This window comes from Protobothrops mucrosquamatus, unplaced genomic scaffold, assembly GCF_001527695.2.
Source record: "Protobothrops mucrosquamatus isolate PMUCROS unplaced genomic scaffold, P.Mucros_1.0 scaffold_166, whole genome shotgun sequence".
Lineage (NCBI taxonomy): Eukaryota > Metazoa > Chordata > Lepidosauria > Squamata > Viperidae > Protobothrops > Protobothrops mucrosquamatus.
The window spans coordinates 88,969-110,580 of record NW_015386242.1 but is presented as its reverse complement, the minus strand read 5'-3'; the positions used below and the strand labels follow the sequence as shown (position 1 = coordinate 110,580).

Genomic DNA, 21,612 nt, shown 5'->3' with positions numbered 1-21,612 from the left:
AAAACAACTACATCTTTATAATCTGACAGGTACGTTTTCACAGGCACAGTTAACAATATGTGGCAGCACAAGTTATGCCCACCAAGATTCCCTTTGTATTAGTGGAGGAGGATTTAATTTTATTCAATTTGAATCAAATAGCAATAAACAGAATACTAATATTTCTAGATTCTATGTTGTTTCAGAGTCAAATGGAACTGCATCAGCTTGGGGGAAGATTCCTTATTATGGGGCAGACTGATCTTTCTCAGTGCTGTTTTGTTGAAGGCAATGATATTAAAGAGACCAATTTGCTTTCAAAATTGCAGTTTCAGTGCTTATAATAAATCAGATGCCACAGCAAGCCTTGATACAATGTAGATAACTGTCTTTCCCAGGGACACTCATTTTTTACTTGCACTATTCACAAGACCAAAACTAGGTTTCATACGATGTTTTCATTCCCATCCCAAACAAAGAAAGATGGAAGCAGATGGTATCTCCAACATTTTCCACATTTGGATTTAATGCCAGTTCTTAGCACTGTCCCAGGTGGCATTTTGCAAAGTATGCTGGAATTCAAAGGTGTTCTGGGATAGGAAGAAATGGCATAAATGATGACATTTGCACTAAAAAGTTTCCAATTTTTGTGGAACATGATAAATCATGCGGGATACAAAGCTTGGCCATTATTTCATTGTTCAGTTTCCTAACAAAATAGCATATTAGGAAAACTAAATGCAGAGAGAGGAAAATCAGAATATAAGAAAAGTAACAAGAAAGTACATGGGATAATTTCAGAGGTTAGCAAATCTCTGTTTTCAAGGATTTAATACTGCTATTATTTCTGTCTTTGGATTCACCAGCTGGAGGCTGATACAGAAGTCAGACTTTGGGATTTAGAAACATATGGGGCTAAAAGTTCAACTATTGAACCAGGTTGCAATGCATAGTCTTTTGATGAAGAAACAATACTTTGATCAAATGGCAATTTAAGGTGGGGAGGGCCTTTTACAGCTACTGTTCACTATACAGGTATCAGGAGTAGTTACTGATCAATAACCAGTTACTCGGGATCCATTAAGTAAATCTACATCTACTTTTTGCTCACCTATGGATGAATTCTTATAGTACTATTCTACTATAGGAAGAAAGAACACTCTGTGTCTATTCAGTTTATAAGTACAAGTGACTATGTTACCTCTGTTTATCTACTGTGATTGAAATTACTATTCTTATTGTCAGAAGTATTAGCTTAACCTTTTGTGACATAAAGATGAAAAGTCCTTCTTAAGTACTTTGATTAAAATACGAATTGTTCTTCTGCATAAATAGCACACCCCATTAAGTGATAGCATAAAACAAGATCGCTTAAATTCCAGCAGCTAATGGCACTTATTTTCAACATACATTAATTAGAGAAAAACAAACAACTCTTAGTGAATTTGGTTTGAATGTTTCAGTTTTAAATTGTGATTCAGAAATAAGATTATGAATAATCACCTTTTGATTTACATCTAAACTTATCCAGGTTTAGCCTACATACTCCACATCAGGAGCATAAACAACAATAAAAGGTGTTTGTAGCATATTTTCACACATCATAATAAAAGTGCCTGAGATTTTCTGAATAATTTTAAGGTGAATTTAAATGTGGTACAATCAATTTGATTTAGGGGTATTTAGGGAAGCAGTTCATTCTTAGTACAATTTTACTCTTTTCTAGGAATGAAAGGATCTCCCTGAATTGGATTACTGGTTATTTATCCAACAATATTAAAATGGAGTTGTATAAATAAAGATCAGGCTGTGTCTGAGTGTCCTTTTCCACAATCGTTGAAAAGTTCCTTGGAAACTGGGAAAACTTTCACTTGTAAAATAAGAGTAACTAATAAGGTTTTTTGAGGGGATAAAATGATTTTCAAGGTATACCTTGTGTGATAAACAATCTGAGTCCATTGGTAACTACCCTAAACTACCATACCCCTGTGGCCCTCCTACAACATTTTTATTTTCTTTCCATCTAACCACAAATATTATCAATACATTCCACTCATTCATAGGTCAGAAAGTTCTTGGGAAAGCTTTTTTTTTAAAGTAAAGCTAATTTCAGATCAATCACTGTGAAAGCCATTAAGGCATGAAGAGTATATAGTAGTACAAAGAACCGCATATATTGGTTGACCTTTAATTTCATTCTGATTGTTGTCTTCACGCATCTTCTCTCACTCAGAAGTCATACATCAACGTCGTAAAGCTCAGAGTGGGACCCAGCAGGATTAAGTAACAATTTGCCAACCTCTATCAAACCAGTCTCTGTTCTCCTGTCTGAAAGACCCTGGAAGCACAGATCTCCAAGGGCCAATAATAAAAAGAGTCTTCAAATCAAGTCAAAGTTGGAAGCACCATTTCTTCCTGAAGCCATGCTTTCTTCATGTAGAAAATACCTGGCATACATACATTTTTGTGACACACCATAATGTTCCGATCTCTGAACTGAATATTTGAATAAGCTTGGGTTATTAAAAAGAAAGAAAAATAATGTCCATCAATATCAGCTATAATCATTTTCTGGTATCCCTTTTGTTTTAAAAACAAAACAAAACCCAAAGGTGTGTGTGTGGGGGGGGACTTCATGTCAGTTATATGGTTATATGGTTCTAAGCCACCAAGCAGGGGCATATTCTTCTGGCACCTGGATTAGAACAATACATTTTCAACTTCTGTTTTCAATGAAATGAACAAATATAATTGTTAATGAAACTGCATCCAGGCAGACACGTCTGTTACTATTGCTTTTCATGACCATCCCAGAATGGAATTAACTGGAGTTCACATAATGTTCCGGAAGTCTTTGCAGGTCATACAATTACATATGTGCACGTGTGTATATGGGTATTCATGTATACACAACTGACCCAAATCTTACATATGTGCACATATGTATATGGATAATCATGTGTACCACAACTGATTTCTTCTTCCTGCTACTGCCTGTTAGTTTAGTGGAAGGATGTTTTGATAGTTTCCTTTTTTTCAGGATTTCACCTCCTCGCAGTCTGGATCAGTGGAAAGTTCCACATCAGAGAGTCCAACCTCCATTGCCATAATCAATGAAATATCTGAATCACTACTAACTGCTGGTTCTTGCTCACCTGAAAGAAGAAAAAAAAAAGATTAGAGCCAGGTCTTTCATCATTTACAAATCATCTTCACACTTTTATTTTGTTCTTGTCATCTGATTTTAAATAAGAAAACCCGTCAAAGCGTAAGTCCACAATATTTTTACAAGATCAGCTCTTGCATTTGAATGGCATCATGGAGTCTATATTTCCAAAAGTATATAGATTCAGGACAAAACATTATTAGGATTATTCCTGCACATCCAATTTCTTATACTGGGAGCTACAATTTGGTGGCAAGAAGAGGTGACTGGAAACCTTGAGGGAACACATGTACTTCTGGATCTTTAGGTTAGATACACCTGATTTCTCCAATTAATCAATGTCTCCTAGTACTGGCTGTCAGAGGTAGACTGGGACATAATCTGCAGTAAATTAATAAGGATTATTGATGTCTAATTAATATTATCACAAAGCCAGTATCATAATCTTGTCTCAATTTTTAAAATAGATGTAGATAATTGTTCTGATATTTGGTCTTTCTTGAAGTGAGCGTGAAAATTCACTTTCACAAAACTGATGATAGAAAAGTTAAGAGGCTCTTCAATGCATTTTCACATAAAAGTTCAGTTCCTCTGTGAAACTTTATCCAAAAGTAATGTTTTTCCCCCTAATTGTTTTGATGTGATATCTGAGAAGAAATCTGCTAACATCTTCATTCAATGGTCAATGTGAGAAAACTCACAAAACATTTTCTCTTCCATCTTGGGAGAGAAAATAGGCATTTGTTGAATACCTATTAATCTTTACGGAACAATTGTGCTTCGCAGAATATGCTTTAAAAAGTATGGTTTAGGACATTTATGATGAATACCAACAACTGTAATTATGGCCTCATGAGCAACCAATGCAGATATTTTAGTACAAACCTCATATATTTCCTATTTGTTGCACAGCTTAGTTTACTTGCCATTATTTGCACCATTTCCAGACATTTTTCAACCTCGCATAGGCTATATTGCAGTAATCAGGATGGGATGTTACTAGCAATATAACCTAGATGAAGTTGGCTTTGAAAAATCTGGAAATTAGAAGTGGTAAAAATAATAACAGATAAATCACTAAGCAGTACAATACATTACTATAAAATTATTAAGCTTATAATTGGCCACAGCTGGAACCAGTAATTATATAATTAAAGTCTTTGCCACAGCCACCATTTGCAAATCCAATGACAGTACTTGCTCTTTCAGGGGGCCTGCTATCCTCTCCAAACAGGCTAAAACACAATAACTTTGTCTCATGACTCAGAATTCAGACTCTGACAAACCTGCTCTAGTTCAGGGCTTTTCAACCAGTGGTACGGGTACCACCTGTGGTACATTGGCACCTGGCAGGTGGTACGCGAACATCCTAGAAAAGTGGTAGCGGGGGAGGGGCAGCACCGCACAAGCCTGAGCGAGAGATGGCTGGAGCTGCAGGGCTGTCAGGGCTCAGTGGAAGCACCAGGATCAGTGCTTCTTTGGGGCTGTCAGGGCTCAGTGGAAGTGCCAGGATCAGCGACAGGCTCCAGCTGGAGCTCGGCACTGATCCTGATGCTTCTGCTGAGCCCAGAAGAAGCGCCGATCAGCTGGAATGTTGCTGCATCTCCAGGGTCTTGTGATTTACATTCAGATGCTTGGCAATTGATTCATATTTATGATGGTCACAGTGTCCCAGGGTCATGTGAAGTGACCAAAACCTGATGCAACCACCCTGCAGACGGGGGGAATAAAAACCAAACACCCCCACCCCACCCCACCCCCGCTGCCAATCCTCAACAGAAATGCTCACAACAATGAAAACCTCAGATAGGAGGAAGATCGCCGCCGGGTGGGCAGGCAGGTGTCTTGCTCGGCTGTGGCTCGGGGGGCACTTTTTTTCAGTGCCATTGTAACTTCGAACAGTCACTAAGAGGACTGTTGTAAGTCGAGGACTACCTGTATTTTATCACTTGTTTCCTTTTTTAATTTTTGGGTCGTCAAGTTTTTGACATCATTCTAGGCAACTGGTGGTACTCGGATATTGCCATACCCTAAAAGTGGTACAATGGGTGAAAAGGTTGAAAAGCCCTGCTCTAGTTGAACCTGTGGAATGTAAACTTCAGAAATTACCTAGCCAGGAATCACTTGAAGTTGATCAAACACAGGTACCATCAGAACAGCTGGAGTAGTGAGATGATGAGCATGAACCCCAAGCCCTTGGACTCTGAGTAGAGTGGAGTAAAGAACAAGAATGCTCAATGAGGCTCCTTGCCAAGCAAGGGAGTAACTGTCTTGATTAAAGATAACTTGGTCACAGCCCTGAGCCACCTTTGTTTGAAACAACTGTCTGATCTCTTGCTTTAATGCAGGGGTCTTCAAACCTGGCCCTTTTATGAATTGTGGACTTCAAATCCCAGAATTCCTCAGCCAGGTAAGCTGAGTTCACACAGTTGAAATATTTGATAGGGTGCTTTCTTTCGGAGTCTTAAGTGGGAAAGCCTGAATGGAAGGAACTTTTAAAAGAAACAGGGTCAACTTTTTACAAAAGATTCAAAAGTTTATATTGGTCAGGTTACATTTTTCCTGGAGCCTGTACATGTTTAAGGCATCATAGAGCAAATTGATCCTTCTGTACATGCAGAACCTCTCTTTTTATATAGATAGCATTAGGGAGCAGCATTATATTGACTCAGATTCTATATTCTGTATTGAAAATGGACCCTTAGCATAAAACTAGTTGTATAAAATATTATGTTTCAAAACAAAAGAGTTGCTTTTAATAATTTCTTTTTTAGAATTTCCACTGCAAAGATGTAGTTATTTACATCTAAAATTATCAATAGTCAATATTCAGCAACAAATTTTCATTTTAAATTACACAAAAGGTTTCCTTAGGAACAACTATATTCAGTACAAAACTAATGTAAGCTCATGGCTCTTCATGCTATTTTCAAGAACTACAACTCCGTCTCTGAAATGTACACCCACATGCTAACCAGTGTGTACCCATGTTGGATCATAGTTACTGAAACAGTGAAAAGCAGAATGCCAGATGCATTATGTCAATATGTAAATGCAACAATCCACCAGAAGGTAATTATTTGAATTTTTATGCAAATATCCTGAATATACAACTGGGCCTTGAACAAAATACCACAATATGGAATTTTCATATTCAGTGTTCTAGCCACTTAATTCCATTATTCATGTTTCTCTCCCCCTCCAAATTAATATTATGTAATACTTGTTTCCAGTTTCTATATGTGCACATCTATCTTTTATTTAATCACTCTATTTCATGTTTCCTGGTTTTTATTTTTGCTAATCATTCTACTCCATGCTACGTCTATAAATTTTTCCCCAGTTTCCCAATATCACACCATACTATTTCTTCTTCAATTTGATTGTCAGTTCTCTCCTTCTCTTAGGCTATCAACATTTTATTCCACTATGTTATTGTTAAAATATTTCCTTCTTTTATATTTTTTGTTTAGATAGTTTTCTATCTTTTCTCTTCTTGGAGTTTCCCCTGAATATAGGATATTCTCTATTTTTTTCCTTCATCTCTGTATGCATGAGTTTATTCTATTCATTTAATAGGAATTTAATAGGAATTGTGGTAATTTTATGTGCCTTAGGACAGGGATCCCCAACCCTTGGTCCGCGGACCAGCAACAGTCCGCGGCATGCCAGAAGGCAGGCTGCGCAAACAAGTAAAGCCCTATCCAGGAATGCAGGCAGCGCACAAAACCACGGCCCCTCCGGTCTGTGGAAAAACCTCTCTCCATAGAACCAGTCCCTGGTGCCCAAAAAGTTGGGGGCCATTGCCTTAGAAAGTACATCAAACTGATATATTTTGATGAGGGCCATAAAAATTCTTCAAATACTATAAGATCTTTAAACATAGAAACATGACATGCATAGAATACTGGAGACAAAAGAATGCAAGTTTTGGGCTAGCACTTTGCATTTCTATTCTGTATATGATTTGGGTAAATTTATAATGAAATCTATCTTATTTAAGTAAATGTATAATGAAATCTGATCTGATTTATGGTGTCATGCCACTATAGCTGACAGCCAGTAAAAGGGAATGGTAGCACAATAACATGTAAATTGGCAATAGCTTATATCACGTCTACACAACTGAACACCTTGGTATGAGCTGCATGCCAAACCAGCAAATGCAGCTATTGCTGACATTACACTGTAGCTGAGCCAAATTTAACATTCTGTAACTTTGAGTATTTATATAGATCTCCGTGAAACAAAAAGCCTTCACATAAATGGTTTCAGAAATGCAATGGGAATAGATTCAACAATGTTTCTAGTGTGTATTTCAAAGGGCACCAAATCACTATTTAAATAATCCTTATGTTCTGAAGTGTTATGAACATTATTAAGAGAGAGGAAATTTATCTGTTTTTTTTTAATCACTAAAAAAGGAGGCTGGTAAACTATTTGTTATTTACCTGGGATATTGTTGGGATCAATGTATCCGTTTTGCCTTTAACTAATTTGAAGTCAGCATCTACCCAGACATCAGACAAGGCTATCTTTACTACACTGTGAAACAGTCAATTAAACCATCCTCTGTATGTTACGCTGTAATGTAAGCATATAGTCTGTTCTTACATATTCTTAAGTTTAAACAAAGTGATTCTTTTTAGCATAATGGACACCTTGCTTTGTATATCTCATGCATTGTGTAGTGCTACTGACAGTTTGTTAGTTATAAAATCACCATTTTTGCCTTGGAAAAGTCTGGCTCCCAATGTATTTCCTATAGTAAGTACACTTATAACTAAGCAGTTCCATTATATTCAGAGGCATTTCTCTCTGAGTAAGCATTGCTTCATAAAGAGATGCAACAACACAACCACTTGTTAATGTTATTTTAATAAAAAACACAGAGGAAAGATGTACATATGAACCCATTTTTCTCCAATCTGGCATTCTCCAGATGTTAAGTCCAGAACTCCCAAAGTGTCCAGCCAACATTTGAATTTTGGAAGTTATATCTTAACACATGTGGAGATTACTAAGATGAGAAGATTGCACAGAGATGATCCTTAAAATGCATTTTTGGCCATATTATATATATTTTTTAAATTGCAATTATTTAAAGCTACTGTATATTTTATGCCAAATAATTGAAGTCTGTATTTTTTAAAAAATAATTGCATTGATTACTTCAGCTTTTCCGATAAAAATCTAAAAATAGGTTTTAAAAAAAACTTATTTTCCACATGGAAATGTTATTAATCATGTGAATAACTGGGAAAGCAAGAATAAGAAATTCCAGAGTAGGATTTCAATTGGAATTTTTTCCCTTTGAAAAGGTAAACCATCTCTGCAGCCATTAGAAACCACTGAAAATATATTTTAAAGACCTTTTTAGTTTTATGTAAAGTGCCTTAAAAAGCAATATATTTGAACTTCCATTGTAGGGAACTAACTACCATCTAACAATCCTATTATTATAACTTTATAGATTAGAAGGACTGTCTGAAAGGACCTGACACCCATGGCCTGTAGTTTGACACCTATAACCTCTGCTCTTACTGTGATGGAACCAAATCTATGTCATGACAACAAGAGCAGAAATTGAAAATAAATGAAATCTTGAGTTAATATTTTAGAAGGGCAATGCCCTGTGTTGAACTCTAAGCACTGTAAATAGGCAACAAACTCCAGCAAGTTAAAAACTAAAATGTTTGCTGTAGCTAAAGCACAGCGTTTCTAATATGCAGTTTTGGAAAGAATAAACCTTAATTGCAAAGAACTAAAGCGCTGCACAACATAATCCTTCATCAAACAGTAGATCACATAATGGACTCAGAATCAGTCCTCCTGAGAAGCCAGAATCATCAGACTTTGCCTCTCCTCAATGCTCATCTAGCAGCCCTTGCATCATCCAGTCACATACAGGAAGTTGAGCCACAGCAAATTTAACCTTCCTCACTCCTTCAGCCATTTTAATTCTAGCTATTCATAGGAAGACATAAGAGATAGATATTCCAGCTGAATTAAAGCTCTACAGATTGCTATTAAAAGTTCCAGATAACTATTTTTGTAATGTTCATTTTAAGCCTGAGGATAGACATAATCTCTTATTGATCTTTAAATTATTCTAGGAATGAAGGTGAAAGTTTGTTCTCTGAGCTTTTGGGTTGGTTTCCGAACATTTAGTTAACAGGCTAGGTAACATATCTTCAGCAGAGTTTAGGGGATGTCAGTGTTCTTCTGTTTAGAATAGAATAGAATAGAGCTAGAAGAAACCTTGGAGGTCTTCTAGTCCAGCCCCCTGTTCAAGCAGGAGAACCTACACCATCTCAGACAAGTGACTGTCTAGTCTCTTCTTAAAAATCTCCAGTGATAGAATGCCCACGATTTTTGGAGGCAAGCTGTTCCACTGGTTAATTGTCCTCACTGTCAGGAAGTTTCTCCTTAATTCCAGGTTGCTTCTCTCTTTGATCAGTTTCCAACCATTGTTTTTTGTCCTGCCCTCTGGTGCTTTGGTGAATAACGTGACCCCCTCTTCTTTGTGGCAGCCCCTCAAATACTATCATGTCTCCCCTATTTCTTCTTTTCTTTAGACTAGCCAAACCCAAGTCCTGCAGCCATTCTTCGTACGTTTTAGTCTCCAGGCTTTTGATCATCTTAATTGTTCTTCTCTGAATTTTTTCCAGACTCTCAACATCTTTTTTGTGATATGGTGACCCAAATTGGCTGCAGTATTCCAGGTGTGGTCTTATTAGGGTTTTATAAAGTGGTACTAATACTTCACGTGATCTTGATTCTATGCCTCTGTTTATACAACCCAGGATCGTATTAGCTTTTTTTCGCTGCTGCTGCTGCACACTGGTGACTCATAGTCAAGTGATCGTCCACTAGGACTCCAAGGTTCCTCTCACAATTAGTTTTTTAAGCCAAGTCTCGTCTAATCTGTACTTGTACCTTTGATTTTTCCTGCCTAAGTGTAAGATTTTGCTTTTCTCCACATTGAAACTCATTTTCTTGGATAGGGCCCATTGTTCAAGTTTGTCAAGATCTTTTTGGACCCTGAGTTTATCTTCTGGGGTATTGGCTACTCCTGCCAGTTTGGTGTCATCTGCAAATTTGATGAGTTCCCCTTCAATTCCCTCATTTAAGTCAGTTACGAAGATACTGAAGAGTATTGGGCCTAAGACAGAACCTTGTGGTACCACTGCCTACTTCTCTCCATGTGGATGTAGTGCCACTGAGGACTACTCATTGAGTATGGTTTGCCAGCCAGTTACAGATCTATCTGGTGGTGATGTTGTCTATTCCATCTTTTTCTAGCTTACCAAGGAGTAGGTTGTGGTCTGCTTTATCGGATGCCTTGTGATGTGATGTGAGGATCATGTGATGGGTCAGGTATGATCACAAGACCCATCACAAGACCTTCAGTTGATACACCCACACCTGAAGCCCTTATAAACAGGAGAACACTGACACAGACATCCACTAAACACCGTTGAAGATGTTACCTAGCATAGGTAACTAAACATTCTGAAACCAACCCACAAGCCTGGAGAACGAACCTTCATCCTCATCCTATATCCGGGCTACAGATATTCGCCACTATTGCTTACTCTAGAAATGTTTATGACTAGATACTAGGTATAGGTAGTCCTCATTTAATGACTGTCTCAGACAATAACCATTCACAGTTATGAAAAAGTACTAGTTCTTGATTGAGGTATTTACTTCTTGATTTTTGGCCTGATGTTAATTTTGGTGTTAATCTATACTCATCTGGCTGTTGACTGCTGCTGGAGAGGTGTTTGGGTCTTTTTATTCCCTTTCTGGCTATTGATCGTCTTTTTTGTACTATGTTGTTTATGCCAATATGTCTATTGATGGCCAATTTGTTACAGTACCAGGCTTCCAGGAATTCTCCAGCATTTTTGAACTTGGCTTGGTGTAGGATGGTCACAGTTTCCCAGTTGAAACTATGGTTAAGTCTGTCCATATGTTGTGAGATTAAAGACTTGTCATTATGTCTTCTGACTGCCAGTTGGTGTTCAGGGATGCATTCTGCTAGTCTTCTGTCTGTTTGTCCTAGACAGGGCCTGTTGCAGTCTTTACACTGTATGTTGCGGATGGCTCGTTTTTTTCTTCTGAGGCTGCTAGGTCTTTTGGTTTACTTAGGATGTTCTGGAGGGCTTTAGTTGGTTTGTGTGCTATGCTGTTGCAGTGCGGCTGTAATAATCGATTGGTGTTTCTGAGATGTTTTTGATATATGGCAGTGTTACCCTTTTTACAGCTTGTGCTGGTTGTGCTATATTTGGTTGAATGGTCAGGCACTTTTTGATGGTTGCATGGATATCCATTTTGTTGGAAGATATTGTATAGATTATCTGTTTCCTTTTTTCTGTTGTTTACACTTGCCATAGACCAGGGCTTTTCAACCTTTTCACCCATTGTACCACTTTTAGGGTATGGCAACATCCAAGTACCACCAGTTGCCTAGAAAGATGTCAAAAACTTGATGACCCAAAAATAAAAAAAGGAAACAAGTGATAAAATACAGGTAGTCCTCGACTTACAACAGTTCTCTTAGTGACTGTTCGAAGTTACAATGGCACTGAAAAAAGTGCCCCCCGAGCCACAGCCGAGCAAGACACCTGCCTGCCCGCCCGGCGGCGCTCTTCCTCCTATCTGAGGTTTTCATTGTTGTGAGCATTTCTGTTGAGGATTGGCAGCGGGGGTGGGGTGGGGTGGGGGTGTTTGGTTTTTATTCCCCCCGTCTGCTGGGTGGTTGCATCAGGTTTTAGTCACTTCACATGACCCTGGGACACTGTGACCGTCTTAAATATGAATCAATTGCCAAGCATCTCAATGTAAATCACAAGACCCTGGAGATGCAGCAACATTCCAGCTGATCGGCGCTTCTTCTGGGCTCAGCAGAAGCGTCAGGATCAGTGCTGAGCTCCAGCTGGAGCCTGGCGCTGATCCTGGCGCTTCCACTGAGCCCTGACAGCCCCAAAGAAGCGCTGATCCTGGTGCTTCCACTGAGCCCTGACAGCCCTGCAGCTCCAGCCATCTCTCGCTCAGGCTTGTGCGGTGCTGCCCCTCCCCCGCTACCACTTTTCTAGGATGTTCACGTACCACCTGCCGGGTGCCAATGTACCACAGGTGGCACCCATACCACTGGTTGAAAAGCCCTGCTATAGAGTGCCTGTCTAAATAGAGTTCTTACATCGGAGCCATGAAATTATCATATTTGAATATGAAAGGGACAATAGTAAATAATCCTATTAATGGTATTTACTTGAATTTCAATAAATTAAAATTTGCTTTTATTTTGCCTCCAACCATTTACTTATTCTGACTCTTCCTGCTTTTTGACTTATAACCCTGGTGATCTAATTAAAGGGCCAAGTTTTTCCTCTATTTGAAAATAAGTTTTACAACCTTTCCTTAAATAAATAAGCAAACAAGGTTAAACGTGGTGAAGTTTTCTCGCTGCCAAAATGTGTCCTTCATCATTGACTTGAATCATAACCAAGAAGTACAGAGAACAGGAAATGTTGGTGTTTGTTATTAACATTCCCTTTACATTTCTATTTTCTCCAACATACATTATATTGCAAGATACTGGATTCTCCTTGGTCAAGGATGCAGAAGACCATCAGATATTTATAAAAACACGTCACAGTTCTTAAGCTACAAACATTGCAAATAATTACAGGCAGTTCCAAGTTTAACCAATATCACAACTCTGGTCACGATGTTGATACCTTGCTGCTCTGATATATGAAAGTGGAATCTATTTTTGAAAATATTTCATAAGTGACCCAGAAGAATATAGACAAAAATTACTTGTAAAAGATATCTGGCAAGATAAAGCAGACAATCAAGAACAGTTATGAACTAATGTTGGTAAGAGCAGATCATGTATTGAATTAACAGAATGATATGAGACTAACTAGTGTATTGGGAACTGCAATGTTAAAGTCTGTAATAAATAAAGGGAGAATGGGAATCTTTGGACAACTGTTATGATTGCTGGGGCTATATTTTTAATACTAAAACTTGGAATCATAAATAATGCTGAAATTGAAGCCAGCTACTGTAGCCTGAAAGCTTCAGCTTGGTTGTTTTCCCTCACAGCATATAAAAGAGTAAATTTTGCAGCAATGAGATTAGAAGAGGACTAGGGGTACCGGTAGCAGCAAAGGTTTGCAAACTGCAGACATTTGCTACTGGTTTTCAGATTTATCCAGAATAACATAGACTAAATGTCAGAAAGCATAGGACTTACAGTTCAAAGATCAGACGAAATCTTTTTCTCTTCAAGAAGGTAGATATCTAGGTCTCAAATCAAGACTGAGTTATACCAGATGTAAGACCTATATCTCATACCATGTAGAAAATTTATTATTGAATTTTGTCTTTGTGTGAGAATAATATTTGTGAAAGGAAAGAATACCCTTTTTGCTAAGCAGTATTCGGTGCAAAATGTACTAATTTATAACCTTTTCATCCCCATCTCTTCCTGTAAAACATATTTTTTCAATATAACAGCATGATCACAGTCAATCATATGCTGAACATATTGATCCTATGGTTCCATGCCACTAGTGAGATTTGGTTTTGAATTAATATCGGGGGGGGGGAAGAATTGTACTATAACCCCCTATGAAAACTCTAGTTGTGTTGAATGTTTTCTAACTGAAATCCAGAAGATCAACTAACTGAAAATATTTCAGAAAAGCCACCTTAGGTACTTTTATGAATTGCATCTGTAACATTTTATTCAAAGCAAAGAGATCAATGGGGACTTACTGCTTGTAGTATTGTTACTTTCCCCAGCCTGCAGAAGAGGATCTGCATCCTGAATAACTTGTAATACTCCAACTGTCCGGATAGGAGTATCCACTGCTATGGAGCTTTCATTCACAGTGATATCACTAGCTCCTGTAATCTGATTGGTTGGTGGCCCTCCTATAGAAGCTTCAAAATCCGGAGGGATGTCATCCACACAATCTGCATTAGGCTAAAAGAAATTAAAAAGAAGAGAATCATAGAATTGGGAAGAAACTTTGTAAAAGATAATGTTCAGGAGTAATATTGATGGAAAAGGTTTCCCTCTGCCCCAAAATCACCCCTACAATTTGATATGTGATTCTGTCTTAATATATTCCATATGTTATCAGGAAACCTATTGTTAACTATGTATTTTCATTTCATTTTAAACAAAAGTTGATGGAGGCTATATTAATTTGTATATTGAGCTGAAAATAAATGGTAATATCAGAAATTTGCTAGGATAGATTTTTGTTGAAAATTGCCCGGGATGAAAACACAACTCAATTTATCAATATATAACATTTTCACATGAATTGGAATCCAAACTATTTTATACTTACTATGGCCATTCCTTTTTTTTTTGACGGCCATCTCTTCTCAATAACACACTACATGTACTTCTACTTCATAGCATCGATTCAGTTAAAATATTAAGAGAGAAACACACATAAAAGAGCACTTTTTAATTAAGCTAATGCAATCTTCAATACTTTATACCAGTACAGAGTCTACAATGAAATAGTCTTCCTCACCTAAAAGGCATAAGCAACTATTCTGGAACAAAACTAATCACGTCCAAGCTATTTGGGAATCAGGAAAAGTTATAGCTCAATACATCAGAAGGGATTCTGTTTTTCTTTCAACAACTCCTTTTTTCTGAACCTTCACTGCTTTAGGAAACTCAAAATTTAAGGAATTCATTGTGTTTTAAAAACAATGTATCAGCTGTTACACCAATGCCAATGCAGATAGTACCAGTTTTAAACAGTTTCTCTATTTAAGTTTGTAAGTACACAAAATGGCCATAAAATACTCAGACCTTTTATGCTGCATTGGAATATAATACTTGCTTTTACTTATAAATTAGTATATATGACTTGCTTTTCATTATAAAAAAGAATACAATTTATAAAAATTAGGTAAATACAAAACTGTATTTTCAAAAATACAGTTTTACTTACTGTGTTACTTGGAATGCTTACCGGAATCCCTAGTGCTTTTAGTATATTCATTTTACACATAGGACAGGTACGATGATCTAGAAGCCATGGATCTACACAAGATTTGTGAAAGAGATGCCTATGAAATTAAGGAAAATTATATTTAGTTCAATGTTTTTTTTCTACAGGTCGGAATTTTCAAACATTACGTTGGAATAATTTATTTGGCAATATAAGGAATCTAAACTAGCAAACGTTTTTATCAACCTAAAAATGAAGTCAGAGCTGAAAAACAGAAGTATTTTGGAGTTGATTATGATACAGTATTAAAATCAAAAGCGAACAAAAAATGGAAAATGAATCTTTTTAGTATTATAAATATTACTATGATAGATTTTTTTTTAAAAAAAATATATATGGACATCACTTTTGGATGTATGTGAAATACAACATAAATAAATGAACAAATCCACTATCCATAATAACAATTCCAAACTTAGATATAGATAATAAAACATAATAAAGAAACAGTTCATTGTATTTTATTTATTGTGACACCAGTGCTAAATTTGTCATAAAAGCTAAGACACATTTATACTCATCCCAAATGTTATGATATTACAGACCAATAAATGTACAAACCTCTATATCAAGCAATCTAATGAAACTTTGAAAAAGATTCTGACTGTTTCTTAAAACCAATTACTTTATTAAAATAAATTTGTTGGGATAATGATAATAACTTACCGGCAAGGCAAGATCCTGACAACATCATTTGGTTTGTAACCCTCAATACATACTGCACAGTTGTCAAAATCAGACTCTGTTTCCTAAAAATAATAATAATAATAATAATTAATATTTTAAAATAACAAAAATGCAAGCTGAGTGAAATTCAGAGAGATGTGTCCTTGTTGATGTGGTCAATATCGATGTGCAAATGAATGGTGGTAGGATATAACTATCCGATTTTTTTTCCTTTTTGTCCATGTAAATGGACAGTCTAAACTCCAGATCATAGTGGAAATTTGCATGAACCTTCTTTATGTTTATCCAATCTTCTGACCAGTCTTTACACACTCCATTTTGTAGTTGCAAGTAAAAAAGTTCTAGTTTTATTTTTTTATTATTATTATTTTGCCCTTAATATTGTCTCTGAACAAAGTGGTCATTTTTAAAGAGAAGTATTTTTTTAAAATTACCTTATCTCCTTTCCTTATTGTTCTGACTTGGAGTTTGCTGATTGCTTTCTTCGCAGCATCTCCAAGACGACGCTGAAAAAAAACAACAACACAGAATCATTTTATACTTATGGGATAAACTTTCATACAGATTACTTCTTGCATTAATAATAGTTGAAAACTATTTAAAACAAAAGAGGTAAAAACAAGGACTTGTATAGAGAACAAATACTGTACAACACTTAACATAGCACAGATTAAAAGTATGAAATTATGAATAGCATTGGTAAACAAAAATGTGAAATTTGGTTATTAAAGTTTAAGTTTAAGCACTAAGAAAGATGCACCTTTCTCCACTTGCTTTTTTTGCCATTTATATGTAATTAATTTTCAGATTCACATCCTATGGTGTATCGTACAATCTTTCATTTGTAAAAAATTGGTTCTCAACTCAAACATGATGCTGCATACATCATCTGCATGCAGCATTATCTGCACATTTATGCCACTAAGTCTCCTTAGGCTGTCTTTATATATTAGTGTAGTCCATAAATGCATGAACCAATCAAGAGTACATCACACATACTCCCTACACCAAAGGTCCGCAGCCTGGTACCGGGCTGCGGCCTGTTGGCCACCGGGCCCTGGGAATAGCTGGCGAGCCCCACCCCATTCACGGTAACACCACTGCGTGGCACTGGCAGCCCCATTTCCGCATGCGCGGGGACACTAGGACTGCTGTCGACATCACACGAGCACCAGCGGTCCATTTGCATCGGCATCTGGGTGCCAGCACGTGTGCCATGGGTGCATGTGGCCCATTTGGGCATGCCCACACATGCTAGCGCTGCCATCATGCATGCGCCCATGTGCACATGCACACTTGGACCCATACGTGCGCACATTTCCCTGCACCAAAATCATCTATTGCCTCTAAATGAGGCAATACGAACCTCTCGGCCATCTATCCCATAGGCAACTGTCCAACAAGGAGGAGACCAGTGACTCACGCCCAACCTGTTCCATCCACAGAAGGAGAAGGACACTGACAAGGAAGAGGGCTATATGAATTGGTTGTGGTCATTGGAGTACATTGCAACAGTCCTGCCACAAAGGGCACTCAAATTGGGCCCGAGCAACTCAGGCCAGATGACCCTGAGGTTGTACCTAAAGCTGGGGAACAGGGGGAAGTCCTTAGAGAACCTGAGTGGAAGGCTGACAAGCAGCCTGAGCAGAGAGAATGCCACCAACTCCAGAGTCTCCTGGACTGGAGGAGCCTCTGGAGAAAGACTCAATCCTCCCACATGCCTCACAACAGCCAGAACCAGAGAATGGGCCTCCAGCCCCAGAGACATTGGGTACAAGAAGTCTCAGGAAGATGACTCATTTGTTGCAGCTGAGCCCAAAGCATAGAGACCAAAACGGGCAATACATCCCTTAGAAGACTGATGTATGATACTCTGGGCCACAGCACAGAAGAGGCAGTACTCACTGCTAGATGAAATTCTGATCCATCCCCTGACACCACAGACCTTTGGTGAGCACTTCCCACTCTTTAGGGGGACCAAAGAATTTTGGGCGGGGAGAGTGTGTAGTGGAGAGATCAGCTGAAACGGGATCAATCTGTGCAGTTCCAGCAGATTGGGCCTGCCCAGGATGGCCAGCTGGGTGGCAGGTGGATGGACTGTGGCAGCGACTGAGGCTGGAGCTCTGGCAGAGCCCCAAAAGCTGCCTCTTCTTCAGCCAGAAGAAAAGAGGAAGAGGTGGGAGAAGAGGAAAAGGGATTTGAAAAGGGAGATGTTTTGGTGGGAAAAGGGAGAGTGGAGGAGAGAGGCAATAGGAGATAGGAGAGGTCTCTATGGGGAAAGCCTGAGGGGGATGATAGGGATAGAAGAGGAGAGACTTCTGTGGGGCAAGTCTGAGGGAGAGTAGGAGATAGAATAGGAGAGGCTTCTATGGGGTAAGCCTGAAGGGTCAATAGGGATAGGAGAATTATTAGCAATAACACATAAAGCTGCCAAACTTCTAATAGAGCTGGTCACCCAACTGCCCAAGAAAATACTGCCTATTTTGAAAAACTATCTGCTGGTATTTTTCCCTATTTCAACATGGAATATGGACATGGAGGACAGCAATAAAGAGTCCTTGGGAGTAGTTCCCATGTTACCCCACATTCACTAATAAAATATAATACCAAACAGAAAATGTAAGTAAGAGAAATAAAATAGAGGTTGACAGACAAGTGGAAGTGAGATGCAGCCCAAATCTTTGAGAGCTACTAATAAAGGATGGTCTTGCAGTAGGACTGAGTTCTAAAGAGGTCGCCATTAGCTCACTGCTTCTAAAATAGATATAAGCCCCAAATCGCCAGCTAGGCCTACAGCTCATGAAGCAAAATGGCTAAGGAGACAATTTGAGACAAGAAAATCATCCCCACCTAGAAGTAAGATATCACTCCTAGATTTTGATACTATTCTGAATTGCCAACCTGCAAAAGTATTCCACCCAAATTGCTGCTCACCTCAAAACCTGCCAGAGTTTATACAACAGCAAGGTAGTAGTGAAGGTAGACAAATTTTACACCAAAAGAATTTTGATAACTTCACTCCTGTTGGATGTCTGAAAAATCTATGTTTTTGAATCCAAAATTCCAATATCTTTCCAATCACCCCCACTAATATTAAGCATGAAGGCTCTATCCAGTTATCTGGAATACTGCTGGCTGAAAGGACAGAACAAAGGATGGGGACCTGGTGGAATTCCTCTCTTTATTTGACTTCATAGCATTCCCAGAGAGCTGGTTGACTACAGATAAGGAAAAGATTCATTTTCCAGGCTTTAGATACTTGAAGTATAAGACTACAGGGTGGACATCAGGAGGACTGACTATACTTGCCAATGCAAAGCTGGGCTGGCAAGTACGTGAATTGGTCTTGATGATTCCTCATTATTTTGCTGTAAAATTTTTATATAAATTCTCTGAAATAGTTCTACTGAACATATATACACCACATACATCTTCCCAATTTTCTCCTAATACTAGAAAAAACAGTGCTAAAGATAAACTCAAATCACTCTAAAGCTACTGTAATATTAGCAGGAAACTTTAATGCCAGGTTAGGGGCTTCTAGAAGATTTTGTACACCTGGGTATTATTCCTGAGGATTATCTTATAAATAATCCAGCTGGTTCTCTAGAGACCTCAAAATAAATACCGCAGGCTCATAACTGGTCTCCTTGATTTATAAATGTAACCTCCATATTTGAGGAGGTAAAGAACCTGGTTTTATATATCACTCAGGAAACTCTAACAGTGTTTTAGATTATCTATGTATTACATGAAACAAGATTGCTTTGTTATCAGACATCCAAGCCCACACAAGGAAGGATAGCAATCATCAAGTAATCACAGTCCATTTCCAAAGCAGATCTGATACTAAATTAGCTCTGCCTCCAGAACAGAGGCTATTAGCTAATCTTGAAGTAAGGCAGAATAGAAAGCTCAATTAAGCAAAAGTAAGGCAATATTTATCTTTCTGAATACAGAACATGTCCAGACTTGAACAATTTTTTTCAATTTTTCCCTCTATCCACGGTCCAGATAAAATCTTGACTCATTACACTGATTTGTGTCTTTCGCTAAGAAAATCCTTGACCGATCAACTTCCTACCAGAAACCAAGAGCACATAAGTTCAAATTTCAATAAAGAGACAGCAATTCATATACACACTAGATAATATTTCAAATAGTTCTCTGTGCGTGTGTTTGTGTGTGTGTGCTTGTGTGTGTACCCTTATGTATATATGTATAATGATTTTGTTGTTTTAAAAACCATGCAGTGGATGATAAAAAAAAATCCATCATTTTTTTAAAAAGGCAAAAGGACAACTGGCTTTAGAAACAGGTAACCTAGTAATATTTGGGTATTTTGGAGCAGAGGTCCCCAACCTTTTGAGCACCAGGGACCGGTTCCATGGAGAGAGGTTTTTCCGTGGACCAGAGGGAGCGTGGTTTTGTGTGCTGCCTGAATCCCATGGATGGGGCTTTGCTTGTTTGTGTGGACCAGTTGCTGGCATGCCGCAGACCAGTACCGGTCTATGGACCGGAGGTTGGGGACCCCCGTTTTGGAGTACCAGTCTAAGATATCCTGTTGTTTGTAGAATACAGGAGTGACAATTCTAAACTTCCAGAGACTAACATTTTATCAATTCTTGTATAAATCATTTGTGCTAATTGGTGAGTTGTAGCCCATGAACAGAAATATATTCCTGCACTTACAGAATAATCCAATATTCCCATTTTCTCTTTTGCTGCTTACATATGAAGCTACTGCTGTTCCAGACTGAGCAGTGAAAGAAAGGAATGCAAGAAACAGTAAGTCTAATCAAAGGTCAGAGAACATGCCAAGCAGAGGAACAAGGCAAGCCAACATATGAGATTTCTTGCAATATATGAGTTACTGATATTATAAAAACAATCAAACACGAGCACCAGGAAAAAATTTAAACTAAAAGCGTTTAATTCAGTGCCAAGCTTGAGTTACTGAATATAGATCAGTATAAGATCAGCTGCTGCTATGTATTATCAACTAAACATTCAAAGACTTATTGACTGGACTACATTGCTATGTTTCTTTTCCATATACATTAAATGCTGCCTCAACAGTTTTGTACATGAAACAAAAAATAAAATTATAAAAACAAGTGTAATCCAGAAATGCATAAGTACCTACCTGTTTCCAGAATCACTGCATATCAGTGAATACTGCACCTGCCTAGAAATGTGCAATACAGATGTTTGATGTACCTGCTAGAATGCAGTATATTGTAATATAGAAATTTCAGATTTGTTCTTCAGCTGATGCAGGTATGTTAGAAAAGATATTTATTTATTAACAAATATTTATAACACCACATTATATAGGTTGTGTGATAAATCTCCAACTAGAATGGAGGGAGGTGTGAGGAGAGGGCTGAGCTTAGAGTCCTTGCACGGGTCTATGATAATTTGCTGCAGCCAACTTGCAGTGGCCAACTCACCATGGCCAACTTGTTGCGGGACAACTTGCCATAGTCAACTTGCTGCAGGACAACTCACTGTGGAACAAGAGTTACACTAATATCAAAGAAATGGTGGAATAGAATCATTAAAGAAAGGATGCAAAAGGAGGGACAGAATGAAATGTGAATGGCAAAAATTAAAATAAATAAATAAATTTATTTTAAATAATTTGAGTTGTTAAATTGTCCCACAGTGAGTTGGCCATGGTGAGTTGGCCCATTCTGTCCTTGCACAGCAGATAGC

The 21,612-nt window shown here is 37.9% G+C and overlaps 1 protein-coding gene across 1 annotated transcript in view; it reads right to left on the bottom strand.

Moving 5' to 3' along the window:
- Window positions 1–2,742: 2,742 nt before the first annotated feature.
- The window catches only part of RNF150 (ring finger protein 150), a 91,639-nt gene continuing 72,769 nt past the window's right edge, over window positions 2,743–21,612 (bottom strand). Inside the window, exons 3-7 of the mRNA XM_015821548.2 lie at window positions 16,329–16,400; window positions 15,874–15,956; window positions 15,169–15,265; window positions 13,943–14,153; window positions 2,743–3,134 (exon numbers count right to left, since the gene is read on the bottom strand). Of these exons, the coding sequence (XP_015677034.1) occupies window positions 3,016–3,134; window positions 13,943–14,153; window positions 15,169–15,265; window positions 15,874–15,956; window positions 16,329–16,400 (582 nt within the window). The 3' untranslated portion in view covers window positions 2,743–3,015. The remainder of the gene's footprint in view (window positions 3,135–13,942; window positions 14,154–15,168; window positions 15,266–15,873; window positions 15,957–16,328; window positions 16,401–21,612) is intronic.